The 14,868-nt window shown below is 40.1% G+C and overlaps 1 protein-coding gene across 4 annotated transcripts in view; it reads left to right on the top strand.

Annotated features, from left to right (window-relative positions):
• Positions 1–14,868, top strand: part of PLPPR1 (phospholipid phosphatase related 1) — a 131,796-nt gene that overhangs the window by 50,478 nt on the left and 66,450 nt on the right. For all 4 annotated transcript variants that reach the window (XM_065861629.2, XM_071802580.1, XM_065861626.2 and 1 more), the window contains one exon: positions 12,569–12,677. In XM_065861629.2, the coding sequence (XP_065717701.1) occupies positions 12,615–12,677 (63 nt within the window). In that variant the 5' untranslated portion in view covers positions 12,569–12,614. The remainder of the gene's footprint in view (positions 1–12,568; positions 12,678–14,868) is intronic.

Below are 14,868 nucleotides of genomic sequence, written 5' to 3'. Positions count from 1 at the left end.
CCTTCCAGGATGTTGTGGAGGAAAAGGTCGAAACATTTGCAAAGCAACTAGACTAAAACAAATGAATCAAGCAGAGCAAATGCCAGTGATACTAAAATGAAGATAAAGTTCTTTGCTATTTTTGTTTTCCATAGTGAAGAAGAATATGTAGTGCAAAGCTTGTTACCTTGGCATTTCTTAGCTTTGCTTTCGCTGTTTTGTTTGTATTGTCATATATACATATAAGTGAACAGAATAATGCAATAATTTTCGTACAAGTCAGTTGTCATGGCAGAGGTGACAACAAGAGAAAAATACAAACAAACTAAGGGAAGCAGAAAAAACAGATCCAATTTAAAAGTGGGTTAATCTGCAGAACAGATAAAGACTACCTTTGTGATAATAGATATACTTCCTATTATTAATAGTGATCAGCTTAATAAATTAGTAAGAAATGAATGTAGTGTTTCAGTATGTAATAGAAAAAAAGGTGTGTAAACTTGTATGTGTGTATACATGGCTAGCAAAATGCGGTTTTGTGCATTTATAAAGTGTGATGTTTTGAGCACTCCAACCAGCATCATCTAAGTCTAGAACCATTTCCCATGATAAACTGGGTTTTAACAGATTCCCTAAGTACAGCTTTACAACATTGTGAATGGGGTGACTGCACCTTTGTCTAATGTTGTATTTGGGATGTTTTTAAAAAGCAGTGTATGTAGAATCATGGAGTCATTTCAGTTGGAAGAGACCCTCAATGTGATTGAGTCCAACCATAACCTAACTCTGGCACTAAATCATGTCCCCAAGTACCTCATCTAAACGCCTTTTAAACACCTCCAAGGATGGTGACTCCACCAGTTCCCTGGGCAGCCTGTTCCACTGCCTGACAACCCTTTCTGAGAAGAATTTTTTTCCTAATATCCAATCTGAACTTCCTCTGGCACAACTTGAGGCCATTGCCTCTTGTCCTGTGACTTGTTACTTGGGAGAAGAGACCCACACCCTCCGTGCTACAACCTCCTTTCAGGCAGTCACCCTCCTCTGCACTCTGTCCAGTATTTCAATGTCCTTCTTATGATGAGGAGCCCAAAACTGATCAGTGGCCCTCAGATGGTAAGAAAACAACAAATGGTAAAACCTAGTTTCCTCTGTTGTGGAAAATATTGCGAATGTTTATGATACACAGTCCTATGCTGGTTTTCTGGAAAGGATTTTTGTTTTCATTTTTAAAGAGCTGTTTGGGTAATTTTGGGGAAGGTAGAGTAGTAGTATTTTAGAAGTGAGAGCTGTACATCAGCAATGAAGGGCTATTAAACAAGAGATGATGTTCTTGACTGTCTCCTTGGGAAGGATGGCAGCAAACACCACAGGGGAGGAGAGGCATGTTTATATGTCTGTGTCAGCTTTTAGTGTTAAAATGGCTGTTTAATCATATGTTGACCAAGTTCAATGAAGAAATGGTTACATTTATTTCCAGTTGTCATCTGTCCATGCAGTTGATAGGCTTCAGTTTTATTTCAGTATATATAAATTTGTGTGCACATACATACTCACATGCACATGTAAGTGGCCATGGAATAGCATGAGCTAACTTTCTCTATACAATTTACCTAATATAGGTGCATATTTCATGAAAACTCTGTTAAAGAAGGTGATTTTAATCACATCACACTCTCAGCAGTGATGGTCTCAGCTACAGGAACTTGGCTTTGTATGCTACAGTTGTCATTTTAATCATAAGACTTTTGTTGTTTGTGCAGACTGTATTGGCTTTAAAAATGCTTAACAGGTCATACAATGACCATGTGAGCCCCTCTGAGACTTTGATAGGTGTCATAAGACAAAACACACAGGGAAGAGCATGGGCCTCCAAGAGGACCAGTTCTTGGTCCTAACCACGGGCTTAACTCCATAAAGGGTTTGCAGCAGCCTTGCTGGATTCGTAAGTGAAAGCTGATGTTTTGCCGTCTCTCAAAAACTGGCAGATGGGGTTGTGGCCTTATAGCCAGACAAATGCTATATTGCCTTTTCGAGTAGCAGAACACATAGTGCCTATTTTTATAGTAATTTGCATATATTTCTCTACGTAGTAGGTAGAACTAACAAGCCACTATTCTGTGTAAAATCAGCTGTCTGAACCTAGGATAAAAATGCAGCATGGAAGGGAACAGACGTGAAATAAAAGCAGAGGCCTTAAAGCTGTGGGCACAAGGTGTTACCAGAGCCAACAGAGCTACATCCAACCATCCCACCAGTGGCCAGTTCCTGGTCTCTAAAGGAATGCAGCTGTAGCGTGGGTCAAACTGGTTTTAGGTGTTACAAAGAGAGCAAACATAGAATATGGAAAGTGTACCATAAATAGCAAATTGGAATCTGACATGGAACCGAAGAAGAGTGTACAACGAGCAAGGTGTAAGGTATATTAGAAAGTATATAAACATAAGCCCAGATGGATTATAGACTAAAGAGGAATAAGCTCCCAGCATCAGCATTGATGCCATCATCTCGGTGAAAAGCTCAGAACATTGACAGCTTGCCACAACCATCTCTCCTGTCCCAGACTAAAGCCATCAGCCACAGGACTCAGGGGAGGGTCCGTGGTGAGCATAACACCACAGAGGAGGGACAGTTATTACAAAAACTATGACATATTTTTAGCTGTTTTGAAATGTTTTTTGTTATAATTTGCTAATTTTTTTTTTCTTTATTGTTATTTTTTAATTTTTTAATGATAATAAATAGATCTGGACTAAAGTTATTTTATTAGACTGTTAGAATGACAGGTAGTCTTAACATTAAATTTTTAAGTTCTTGACTTTCTATCAAGGTTGTGTTTCTGAGGCCCACCTAGACTGTGTGAACTGTAGTACAATACTATCCTTAGAAGCAGACAAATTACAGTATTCAGCCTGTAGGGGTTATATTTGCTTCTCTTTGACACATAATGGACACAGACATAAAGAGAGGAAAGCAAAAAATTAGAGCATTTTTTCTTCTCTCACTTCATTCTTTTTGGTTATTAAGGGGAGCTTCTACCATAGTGTTTTCTATGAGGAGGTAAGCCAGAAATCCCTTATAGTCTGTCCTTGCAAGGGATGAAGGTGATGTTTATAAATCAGGTGAGCAGATAAAAAAAATCCACATAGGACTGATCTTGCTGCCAGATTTGTGGGAGTGGGAATCAGTGCAGTCCTTGTGTATCTCTGGCAGCCCCACTGCCAGTATGAACTGCAGAATATCAGAGGAGCAAGTTTGTACCTCTGGATCTTGTCACCAGAGGCTACAGTGTGGTGAGGCAATTACTTGTTTACTTTCATAATACTACAGATTGCAATCAATACTCACATAGTTTTTCTTGCTTGGCCCCGAGGGGACAAAATGAATGCATTTTTTCTGTGTAGAGTCCACTGGCTTGTGCCTGTTACATGCCTACTGCTTACTATTAGCTCACCGTGGTTTTGAGTTGAAATTTTCAAAGCTGCATTCATCCCCTGAAAAAAAACTTGTAAATAAATAGAAAGATATTACTCACCTGGTTTTCCTCCCCTCACCCTACCTACCATAGCTGTACTCTCTTCATTCCTGTGCTCACCTCGCTATTCCTGCTGTTTTACCTTTATGCTGTGACCTGTATGAACACTCTCCAAAAGTACTGGCTCCCTAGGCTGTCATAGCAGGAAAGTGGGAGGAGTGGGGTCTGGAACTGCAATCCTGAACATAGCCAGGAGAGTTTGTAATTAACTAAGCCCAAATTATCTCCCTTTTCTCCTAATGGCTTCTTAAAGGATGATTTTCTGATTAGCGAGAGAACTTAGTCTTTCTGAGAAGTCATAAAAACAAACTTCAGGGAGGGACAGATGTTTTTAAAGCCTAAATTTTCCTTCTGCACTTTGCACAAGCCTCTTCCTTCAAATAAAGGAGAAAGCTATGCCACTGCTGGCTCAGCAAGGAGGGGTGTGAAAGGGCCATTGATTTTTCTAGGTTCAGTTGTCAGTCTGATCATTCCATAGACTTTTCTTCTATCTCTGTCAGCTGGAGGGCTTGTACCCCCTTGGGAACTGGGGAGGGGTGGACTGGTGCTGGGACTGGTTGCACTAGGTCTGTTCCAGTGCGAGCTGCTGGTGGCATCAAGGAAATCCCTGCTCCCTGGTGAAGCTTGAGATTGCAGCTGCTCAGCTCCTCCTGCAAGTAAAAAAGGGCATAACTCAATTATTGCACTCAAGTGCATAAATCAGCCGCTTCCTTGAACTTAGGCTCAGCAGGGATGGCACACAAGAAGACCGTGCAGCATATAGTTTTGAAATATGCTTTTAATACCAGGATTCTCAAAATTGTCTCTGCAGACAGCTGCAAAACTCTACTAAAAATTAAAAAAACCAAAAACCATTGTGTTCTTGCTGACACATAAGCAACTAATTGTTTTTTTAGTAGCTCAGTACATTTCAATAGGGTCATTATCTAAGGATGTTTTGAACAGAAAAAAACAAGTCAACAGTAGCTGTTTTCTGGAGTAAATTATGAGTTTTCATCTGAATGAGGGAAATTTATTTGATTAATTTTTCTTATATTAAAATTAATTATTTTAATATTTTTAATTTGAAAATAAAATTATTTGGATTAATATTAAAATCTCTCTGTAAAATCCTGATAAATTTGGGAGGAGAAAGGAGACGTGTTTTCTCAAATCTGTTGTATTGCTATCCCTTTGTCAGAGTAGACAAAATTTTCAGTCTTGTGTTTTGCCACCACAGGTAGAACTTGGTCTGTTTTCCTCATCTGCCCTCCTTCCCAGAGCGTTTTTTCTGTAGCTCATCCAGTTTTCCTCAGCTCTGCGCTATTGCATTGTTACCCTCTGTATTCCACAACCTGGTGTTACAAATCTTGCTCTTTTCTTTTGTTTTCTTCTTTCTCTTCAATGTCTTCCTGCTTTTCCACCAGGTAACAGGGATAAGAGTCTGAGAAGAAGGCTGATCTGTTTTTTTCCTGCTGAAGCTGCCCAGAATTTCCCCAGTGGCTGTTAGTGCCTTGCATGGAGAGGCACCAAATGCAACGGAATAGGTTTCAAAGGGTGAAATTAGGTCACAAACCATTCATGAGCTGATCCCAAAAGTCAGGGATGTTGTACTTTAATACTTGATTTCCAGCCTGAGCCTTGCAAGACTGACAGCTGTGAATAAAATAGGATCTTGGCCATTTTCTTTGTCGGTTGTGCAAATGAGGCAGTGAAATTAGAATTCTATACAATTTTCTAAGACTGGTGTTTTAGCATAGAGCTAAACAAAGTACCTGTGTCTCAAGCTCATGATTAATTAATTCAATTAGTTGCAGTTGTAGATTTTGAATATGTTACCTTTGGAGTTATAGACTGCTATATTTTCATTAAGCTAATCATGCTAGTAATCTCTGGAATTCAGAATCCCTTATGTTAATGAGTTGTTACTCTATTGCTGACCACACCTGCCAGTTTGTTGCTATAAATGTCCTTAAGATACATGGAGTTGTAGAAGTACAAGTAATGATGAGTTGCCTCTTGCATTTGTTCAGAGAAGCTCACAAGGCAAATTAATTAGTCTAAATCAAAATTATGTGCCTACAGGTCAGTGGATAAAGGCCAGATACAGTCTTTTTCTTTTCCCCAGATGATAATGGGCAACTCTCCCATTTAGATTCACTTTAAGTTTGAAGGGATCAAATGAGAACTAGAACACTTAGCTTTTTTGAGTTAGATGAAAGTTACAACAGGAGCAGGATCAGTCTCGTTAATTGCATATACAAATTCAGTGGTGTTTTGTTTTGGCTTTTGTTGTTTTTGCTGTTTTTCTGTGCTTCTTTTGTTTTTTTTTAGAGACTGCTTTTTATTGTTTTTAAGAATTTCCTAATGAATTTTGTCCCCATTTATCATTGTGCTGCTAATCCTTTTGCAAGAAAGAGAGAAACATTATCAGCTCGAGCAGGTTAAACTTTTTATTCATACGGTTTCGCTGATGTGACACCACATCTCAGTGGGTATTGTTCAAAGCAGCATTGAGTAAGTGATATACTGAACGTTTTCACAAGGAATTAAATGTCTTGCCAAGTGAAACAGATCAACCATGATGACACTTTCAGAGCTTTAGGGCAAGGAAAGGTTTGTGGGCGCAACATGGTTCAAATAAAGCTTGTTGGCCGTTGCATTTTGTTTCCTGGATGCTAGCACACTTATTCCTGCTACTTACACAGTTATACTTTGCGTTCTACTTAGACAATATCTGTGAAATTCTGGCCAAGTGGCATCAATGTGAATTTTGTCGGTCACAGCTGTGTCATTGGGATTTCACTGACCTCCCTGCCGTGAGAAGTTGTTAGGAGGCCTCTGCCGTGCTGACACAAACACTCGAACTCTCTGCGAGGGGTGCAGACCCATTATCAGTCTGCCTGTCTGTAGGTTTTATACTGCTGCTTGTCACTCAGACACGGGATAATTTTTCAGATGAAGCTAGTGGCAAGGGAAAGCATCCCTAACAGAATCCTTAAAATGTCTGTCCTCACGTTTCTCTGTGGATCAAACCATGCTTTGCCACCATGCATCCAGAAATGTATTTGTAAGAGATTGGTAGTTTAGGAATCCAGATAGCTGTTCATGTAGCTTCTTTCTAACAGGTATATATAACAGGTTCTTTATAACAGGTTCAGGTATACTGTGAGCTATATTACTTAGGTATCATTGTTTGCCATAAAATGGTTTGCTAGTGTGGAAATGTTAAAATGTGACCTCTGCTAGCAGAAAAGGGTCAGAACTGTCATCAGTGAGAGAAAGTGTTTTTTCTGGCTTAATGCTCAAATGCTGCAAAATGTTTTATTGTGATGGTGAACATGTGTGGGTTTATTGTGTGTATTGGTGGTGGGGTTTTGTTCTTTTACTTGCTAGTTATTATGATTTATAATTAGTTTCTTGTCACTGAGTCTGTTGTGACGTATTTGAGAAGCACTTTTCACTGACAGGCCAGTTTCTTTGAATGGTTGTAGCTTAAATGGAAACCAGGCATTTATGCTGTTAGAAAAGTTTATAATACATGTTATTCTGTGGTGAGATCTAGATCCAGTAAACTGAGCTCCTTCTTCATCTGTTCAGCTCCTCTTTTCAATGTTCTTGCAAAGTATGAAGTGGTGCTGCTGATACAGGAGACAGACACCAGCCAGATCTTGAAACTTAGGACACACATTTGTTTATGATAAGCTACTAAGCAATTTCTCAGTTAACAACTAAAAATCAAGTATGACTCAAACACGTTAGTCAGAATTTGAGTGTACTCTGTCATCAGTCTGATGGCATGTGGTGTTGGTGGCTCTTTGTCTCTCAGTTCATGGTGGATGGGCTGAAGAGTTGTTTGATAATGGGAAGACAGAGCTAAGTGAGGGTCTTCCCTCTACCCCAAGCTCCATTGTGTTTATGCTCTTTTCCGTAGGTCAAGTGCAGCCTGATGCAAAGGATAACTTTCTCATCTGTAGGTCAAAACCAGAGTGCTCTGGCTTATTGAGGCAGCAAACTGAGTGCCAGTTGTTTGGAACCTTCTGTTTATTGGAGATGGGTGCTATTTTCTTATCTTTTCTATTTTTATGCAATAACGCCCAGCAAACAATCTGTGTTGTTTGGATGCAAGGCAGACAAACCAAAACACAAACAAGTCTTTATGCTACCGTGTCATTTGGACTTCCCCTCGCACAATTTTGAAGTGATTCATGCCACTAATCAGTGTTTCTGATTACTTGGAAAATGCTAAAAATGTCTGTACTTTAGCCAGGAAAACATTAAATAGCCATGACCGCCTTTTGCAGGAATATCTTACCTTTGATTCCTTAGGCCCTTTTGTATACATTGGGTAGGTTTATGTGGAAAAGACTTTTGCGAAAGACATTTAATTTTGGCCCTCCATTGTTCTGTTGCAAGCTGTTCAAAACCTCTATTGCTTAAATGTACAATGAGGACTGCATAGTTCTTGTGCGGGAATTAGCAAATACATTTCAAGTGTAGAGATTGTATAGTCAAGTGGATGGAGCACTTGATCAGAGCCTGAAAATAATGTCTTTCTTCAGCCTAGACATTGAGTCATTGTGTGATGTCTGACAAATTGCTTCAGTTCTTTCTGGCTCTGTTTCCCCCACAGGAAACAGAGGACTCTGCTTGAGAATGAGATCTGTAAGAGCTAGTGTAAAAAAATAATGGTTTTAATGATACAGTTCACTGCAAAAGATTGGATAATCATCTTCAGCAGTGGCATTAGTTTGAATTTATTTTCTTAATTGAATGGTGGTTGGACACATGCAATTTCATGTTTCAGTTGGGCAAAAAATCCTTGATAAACGAGTGCAGAAGTTTTAGTGATTTTTTTTTTTTTTTACTTGTAAACAAAATTCTTAATTTTAATGAGAATAAAGATCTCTATAATTTAAAGCCAACTGCCAAGAGAGGATTGGAAATGCAATGTTAAACTAATTTACAAATGAGGAAACACTTGCATTTTAAGTGTATTCTGCATTGTTACAGAAATACCAGGGTTGTGTTCCTCCTAATATAACATTTACATTTTATTTTGAAACAGAATGCTAGCTACTCCTGAAAAGATCATGAAACTGTTTAGACAAAGAGAGGCAAGAAATCTAATCCTTTTTTTTTTTGTGCTTGCATCACATGCTGGTACCAAATGATCAGTGGTTGTACTTGTCACCTCTGGTCTGCGCAGATTTGGGATTCTGCAGTGATGTCCCACATGTGCTGGTGGCTACACCACTGTCTTAATCTGCACAGCAATTACTGCCTTTCAGGCTGGCAGTCTTTGAGCTGATGGTAAACCAAACAAGCACTGGTATTGACTAAGTGGAACACAGGTTAAAAACCATGATAAGCAGTGCTTGTTAGCTTTTCTGGATTGTGGATTTTAGTATTTTCCACCGATATTCACTGCGGCAATATGTAAAGCCATAATGTTCATCTTCTCACCTATGCAGGACAGTTTAAAAAACATAAGAGTGGCCACTGTCTCCTGAGGAACAGACAAGCAATTAATTGGTTTGAGCACCGATAATACAGAACAACAATCAGCTGTACTGTATCTGCCGCAGGAGCTATAGTATAAAAGCTCAGCACATGCTAGTTTGTCCTAGATACGTCTTTTTTGCTGTCTGCCACGTGCTCACTTAAAAAGTTTTAAAACATACCTGAATGGGGCTTTCAGAAATACTTTTGCTGGTCAGTAACCTGTAAGAAAATACCTATTTTTAGCACATTCTTCTTTCCTCCATTCTTTGACTCTCATTCTTTCTTCCCCTGGATGGATCCCTGCGGCAAGAAAATCTCTTCAGCTTGACTTCTTTTTTCTTTGCTGTCCTTTCCAGTCAATTTTCAATTCACTTATGTATATTCTATGTCTCCACTTGTTCTCTTAGGAGATGTCAGACAATAAGCTCCTACACTATAGTTCAGGGGCTTTCTGAAAATGCATGTGAGCTGAATTGAGCAAGATCAGAACTAACTAATGTTAATTAACTCACAAATGTTGTGTTATACAATTATATATGTTGTTTAAAGAGTAGAAACACCTCATAATACCAGAGCTCCGATTATTAATATTCCCTCTACAGTGGCCCCTAATTAGTTAGAATGGGTTTGACAAATTCTACTGTCATGCAGTGCTCACAAGCCTTAAAAGGTCACAACTAGTGGGATCTAAAGAGACTCTTACAGTTTTGCTAACATGAGTTCTTTGACAATTGAGTCAAATTGATAAAAAATGGAGAAGGCAATACCAGATGCTGATATTTTAGCTGTTATTTCCCGTTGCTTTGGTCACAAGCTTTGCACTATGGAAACTTGTTCAATCTGAATGGATTATAAAACAGGACTGTCACTAAACACTTGTTTTACATGTTATTATGATTCCCCAATTCTTTGGGCAAGAAGTGGGTTATCTCTGAGTGCGCTGCGGACTGAAACATCTAGGGATTGCTGTAATCTGTGTTTTGCTGTCTTGTGTCCCTAGAGGACTCATTGCCAGCTGGAGGGAAACAAAAGACGGAGCTACCACCAGGATCACACTGTTCTTCCCCTTTCCTCGGTGTCGAGTGCGCTGATGAAAATACCTCCTATGACAAGCACAGGCTAGCTGAGAGTTTTCCGCAACCTGGGAATTAGCTGGCCTGATCAGGCAACTATTTGGTCTCTTGCTACTTATGCCTGACACAAATGTGTCATCACATAGGAGAGAAGCTGACATGTAAAATGCTTTCCCGTAGGCAATGTAGGTTTTTTTAACCAGTGGTGTGCAATAAGCTTAAAAGAACAGACATGGTGATACATATTTATGACACCAGGAGTCCCCTAGCATTCAATTAAGAAATTCTGTATGACTGCTCAGAACTCTCAACTTCTTTGCTATTCAGTGCAGTTGCTTTCAGTCATCTATTGAGAATGTCACTTAAATTCTTGTGTTGGCTTGCAGCCTTCTGCTTTGGTTAGGAGCACGCAGCAGTCAGAACTGAAGACACAACTTGAAGTTACAGGGCAGTGTTATGGAAAATCTTGGTTATTTCTAAGCTCGATCTGGGAAAACAATCATGAATGTGCTGAGGTATTAACATCTTTGTACAAAGCCATTTGAAACACAGGATTTGCAAAAAAGGTGCTGACAGTGAATCTCCAGGATACAAAAGAAGTTTAGTGGAATAATGCTCTATAAGCTGCTCTGACTCTTTAGCCTACTATTCTACCAGGCACCATGTGTTTGCTGAATTAACGGAGACCTACATGATGTAGTAGTGGTATGAAAAATGTTGTTAATAAATGAATGACTGGAAATTTTTTCTACAGCCCAAATAGAGTCAGTTTAACTTTAAAAAAAAACAGAGCAAAGAAAACCCACCAAAACGAAACAAACCACAATGACACTAACCTCTAAGATAAACCCCATTTTATCTCCAAAGTAACACTGAAGTATGGCTGGAAAAACAGGCATTTTGAAAATCCAGAACATTTGTATTTCAAAACTGGGATACAGTGTAGGATGGGAGTGTCTGAAGTGTGTCACAGGTAACATCTCCTGAGTGTTTTGTTTGACCTGGAACTGCATTTTTCCATGGTTAATAGTTCAGAAGCCACAGAACGTGTCTTCGTGGAGTCACTACAGCTATGCTGTGCCTAGAACCATATTAGCAAAACCATCATATGCATTGTGTATTTTACAGCTCTAGGTCGAATTGTTAAGAGCTGAGATAAGAAATACATTATCATAGGTGGCCAAAGGAGAGCCTGCAGCATGGTGCAGGTGGCAGGCGCTGGCAACTGATTCAGCTCCTCAGGCTTCATAACCTCTGCTGAACTCGGTTCTCTGATAATAGTATTTCTTCCAGTGGACCTGCTGAGAGCTGGTGAGAAAGCACTGACCCCTTCGTGAACCTCACAGGCTCCATATGCCAAGGCCCGAATTGCCACCCAGATGCCAGCGAGGTCACAGTGCCGGGGGAAGATGTTGTGCAAAGCATCCTCTGGAAAATAACACCAGCTTTCACCTCCTTCCTCCCCGCTGCCCCTAGCCTGTGGAGATGCTTATGATCTGGGCAGGGTTTCTGTGTGAGTGTTAGAAGTGAGGTCAGGCCTGCCTAAATCTGTGCTTTTGCTTGATTTACTCGTGTTAAAATTGATGGCAAAGGATTTCCGTTCTCTTCTGTGTCTCATGCTCTGTGCAAGCATGCATCTGGTAGCTCTGAGCTACGTGCTGCTTTTCCAGCCCCCTTTTCCCTGCTAGCCTTTTCCCCTCTCTAAAATCATTTAAGCCAAGCTTCGTGTCTTGATGTGTTTCCTCATGCATGCAGAAAAGCACATGCATTCCCAGTAAAAATTCTCCATGTTAGTCTTCTGTTCTCTCCTTTCCTACTTTTTGTGCTGTAAAGAGATTGTCTTAGCACAGAGCATTATAATGGTGTGTTAATTAGAATAGCCAGTAGCCTGAAGTAATGCTAAGTAGGTAGTGTTTTGTGGGTTAGTGTATGAATTTAGAGCAGACTAGAAAGGCTCTGCAACAAGGGCCCAGTCCTTCATTGCATTTTTGTTGTATTTGCTTGTGCATTGTTTTTGGTGCGTAAGACACGCTGTCATCCTGAGCAGGTCAGACTATATGCAGATAAACATTTGGATCATGTGTACAATTAATGTACTGTGTGTCTTTTAAAGTGCAAGTTCACAAGTCAATTGTCAAGACCTCTTGATTTAACACACACTGTAGACAGGACAGTGAGCTGAAAACGTAATTTTACAACCCTGGGGAAGAAACCGTTGCTTGGGAGTGGATTGTAATTAAGGAAAACAGTTGTATTGTGTATCGCTTTTTGCTCTGCACGTGATGTGTCTTGTAACCTGCATCTGTCTCTGTTGTGCTGCAAAGAGAGTGATGCCTTATGTTATTTCGTACAACCACAAGTTAGACCTTGATGTTCCTTTTAGGCTCTATCCCTGGCCCAGTGTGTCAGTGCCCCATGTTACAAATCTCATTGTGTTAAATATGGAGTTTCCATAAATGTTAAACATACTGAAACACCTTTGTCTTTTGTTTTTCAGGATAATAAAATTTTGAACAGTGCCTCTGCAAGAAGTCTGATGAGAAATGGCTTTAGGAAACAATACCCAGAGAAGTTATTCCATCATCCCCTGCTTCATCTTTGTTGAGGTGAGTGCAGCATTCAGTTGCAAAGTTACATAAAAGACAGCTCTGTCCTGCAGGAGTTAAGTCATTTGTTGGCCATATTGTTTGTAAGGAAGAATTCTTGCTCACTCAATAACATTAAATCCATCTTCATAGTCAGTGCCATCAAGTTTCCCTGAAAATGGTCCTGCATGAGTTAGCCAGATCTTAGGCACAAGCACAAAGAATTAGACACTGTGTTTTCAAGACTGCTTCTACCCAATTTGCTGGCTAGTCCTGTCATATTTGGTAGAGAACGGGCAAAAGCTGCAGGTGTAGGTCAGCAGCAGGTGATTTCTCACATCTTCTAATTTTTCCTCAGACCTGTATCCATCTTGCTGCCACACAAGGACTAGACTTTTTTAAGGAAATGTCTGATCTCACAGTCTGATGGTTCATAGGCTTAGGAAGCAACACTTGGCTCTAATTTTAGTTCAAATGGAACATAAAATTTAGATGAGGCATGCCTATCCTTTAAGTGTGATGAAGAAGCTTGGCTAACACAAGGGCTGTGAACTGACTAGCAGTGAAGTTACAGGAGTCATTGTTCCTGCCATAGGGTATGGCTGCTCATCTGTGTTGAGGCTTTTTTGAAGTACTTCTTTTATCACAGAATCACAGAATGTCAGGGATTGGAAGGGACCTGGAAAGCTCACCCAGTCCAATCCCACCCCCGGAGCAGGAACACCCAGATGAGGTTACACAGGAAGGTGTCCAGGGGGGTTTTGAATGTCTCCAGAGTAGGAGACTCCACAACCTCCCTGGGCAGCCTGGCCCAGTGTCTGTTACCCTCACTGAGAAGGAAGTTTCTTCTCAAATTTAAATTATTAATAATTTTATTAATTAAATTATAAATCAAATTTTATAATACTTTACCCTAACACAGACAGACTGACAAAAATCATTATCCACATCAATGAGTGTTCAACTGGTGCTCATAAGGCTGGGATGGTTTTCTTGGCAGGAGGGGCAATTCCGGGTTTCCAAGGAGAATAAAAGCTTCTGTCAAATTTGAAAGGTGAAAAGGAAATAACTGCCTGTGACTGTTTCCAGAGCCACCTCTCTGATACAGGTTGGATGCAATACTCACTCTTTACCCCAAATTATGAGGCAACTTATGCTCTTGCACAAGAGAAACACTAAGGACAGTCAAAAGACTAATTGTAATGCTGGATGTTGTGTAAGACTCACCCCATTTCCACTGAAACCTTGGAAAGGTTTGAGTGTGCTGCAACAGCATCTATAATGGGCACTGCAAGCAGTTGCTTTCTAGAGGTCCTGAGCACTGACCTGTCCCCAGGGACACGGAAAAAGCACACAGTGGTATCCTGGACCTCTCTAACCCTTACTCACCTGGAGTCCCCTCCTCATAGCATCTTCTTCAGCCAGGAGATGCAGTTCCCTTATACACACTCCCTACTTTCTGTACTATTAGTTCAGCTCCCAAAACACAGTCAGATGATCCCTGGGTGCTTCATCTAACATGAATAGCAGTTTTCCTTTTGACTTGAATGGGACTTCCTTGCAGGAGGAATATGACTGTTCAGAAGATGAGGACACAGGGAAAGCATAATAAAACCACTAGTAAAGCTTTGCACAGGACCTTCCCAGCTGCCGCGATGGCAGACACCAGTGTGGGAAGGTGTCTGAGCCTTGCAGTGCTTCGCAGCGATTTGTTACTGATATCATGTCCAGCTTCCTGGGGAATTTCTGTCTCTGCTCCTTCAGGAAAGTGAGGGGCTGTTTTGACTGCGAAAATGGTCACTACTTTGTCCCATCAACTAGAGAAAGAGAGGTTAAAAATGAAGGAAAAAACAGCAATAAGCTCATAAGAAACCAAATAAACAACATCAGGAATGAGATGTCACAAATTTGTTGGTTGAAATAAGCAGCTCTGAATATTTTTAGTTCTATAAATGTATGAATATGAGCCTGGTTGGCAGCCTATGGCAGAGACATAAATTGTCCTTCTTGTAGGCAAGACTGACATGAATATAAGAATAAATCTTTAATGGACAAAAAGATTGTACTTTCCTTGTCCTTTCATATACTTGCCTTGCTGATTAAAACAAAATTTTAAATTAAAAATCAGTCAAAATGAGAGAGATAGTATCTGAAAATATGATCTTTCTGCTACGTTTGATGAAAATTAGTATTTCTGCCCCTCTTTGTCCAC

The sequence above is a fragment of the Patagioenas fasciata genome, chromosome Z, assembly GCF_037038585.1.
Source record: "Patagioenas fasciata isolate bPatFas1 chromosome Z, bPatFas1.hap1, whole genome shotgun sequence".
In the NCBI taxonomy this organism is placed as follows: Eukaryota; Metazoa; Chordata; class Aves; order Columbiformes; family Columbidae; genus Patagioenas; species Patagioenas fasciata.
Note: the sequence above shows the minus strand (reverse complement) of the source record. Positions and strands in the feature narration are given on the sequence as shown.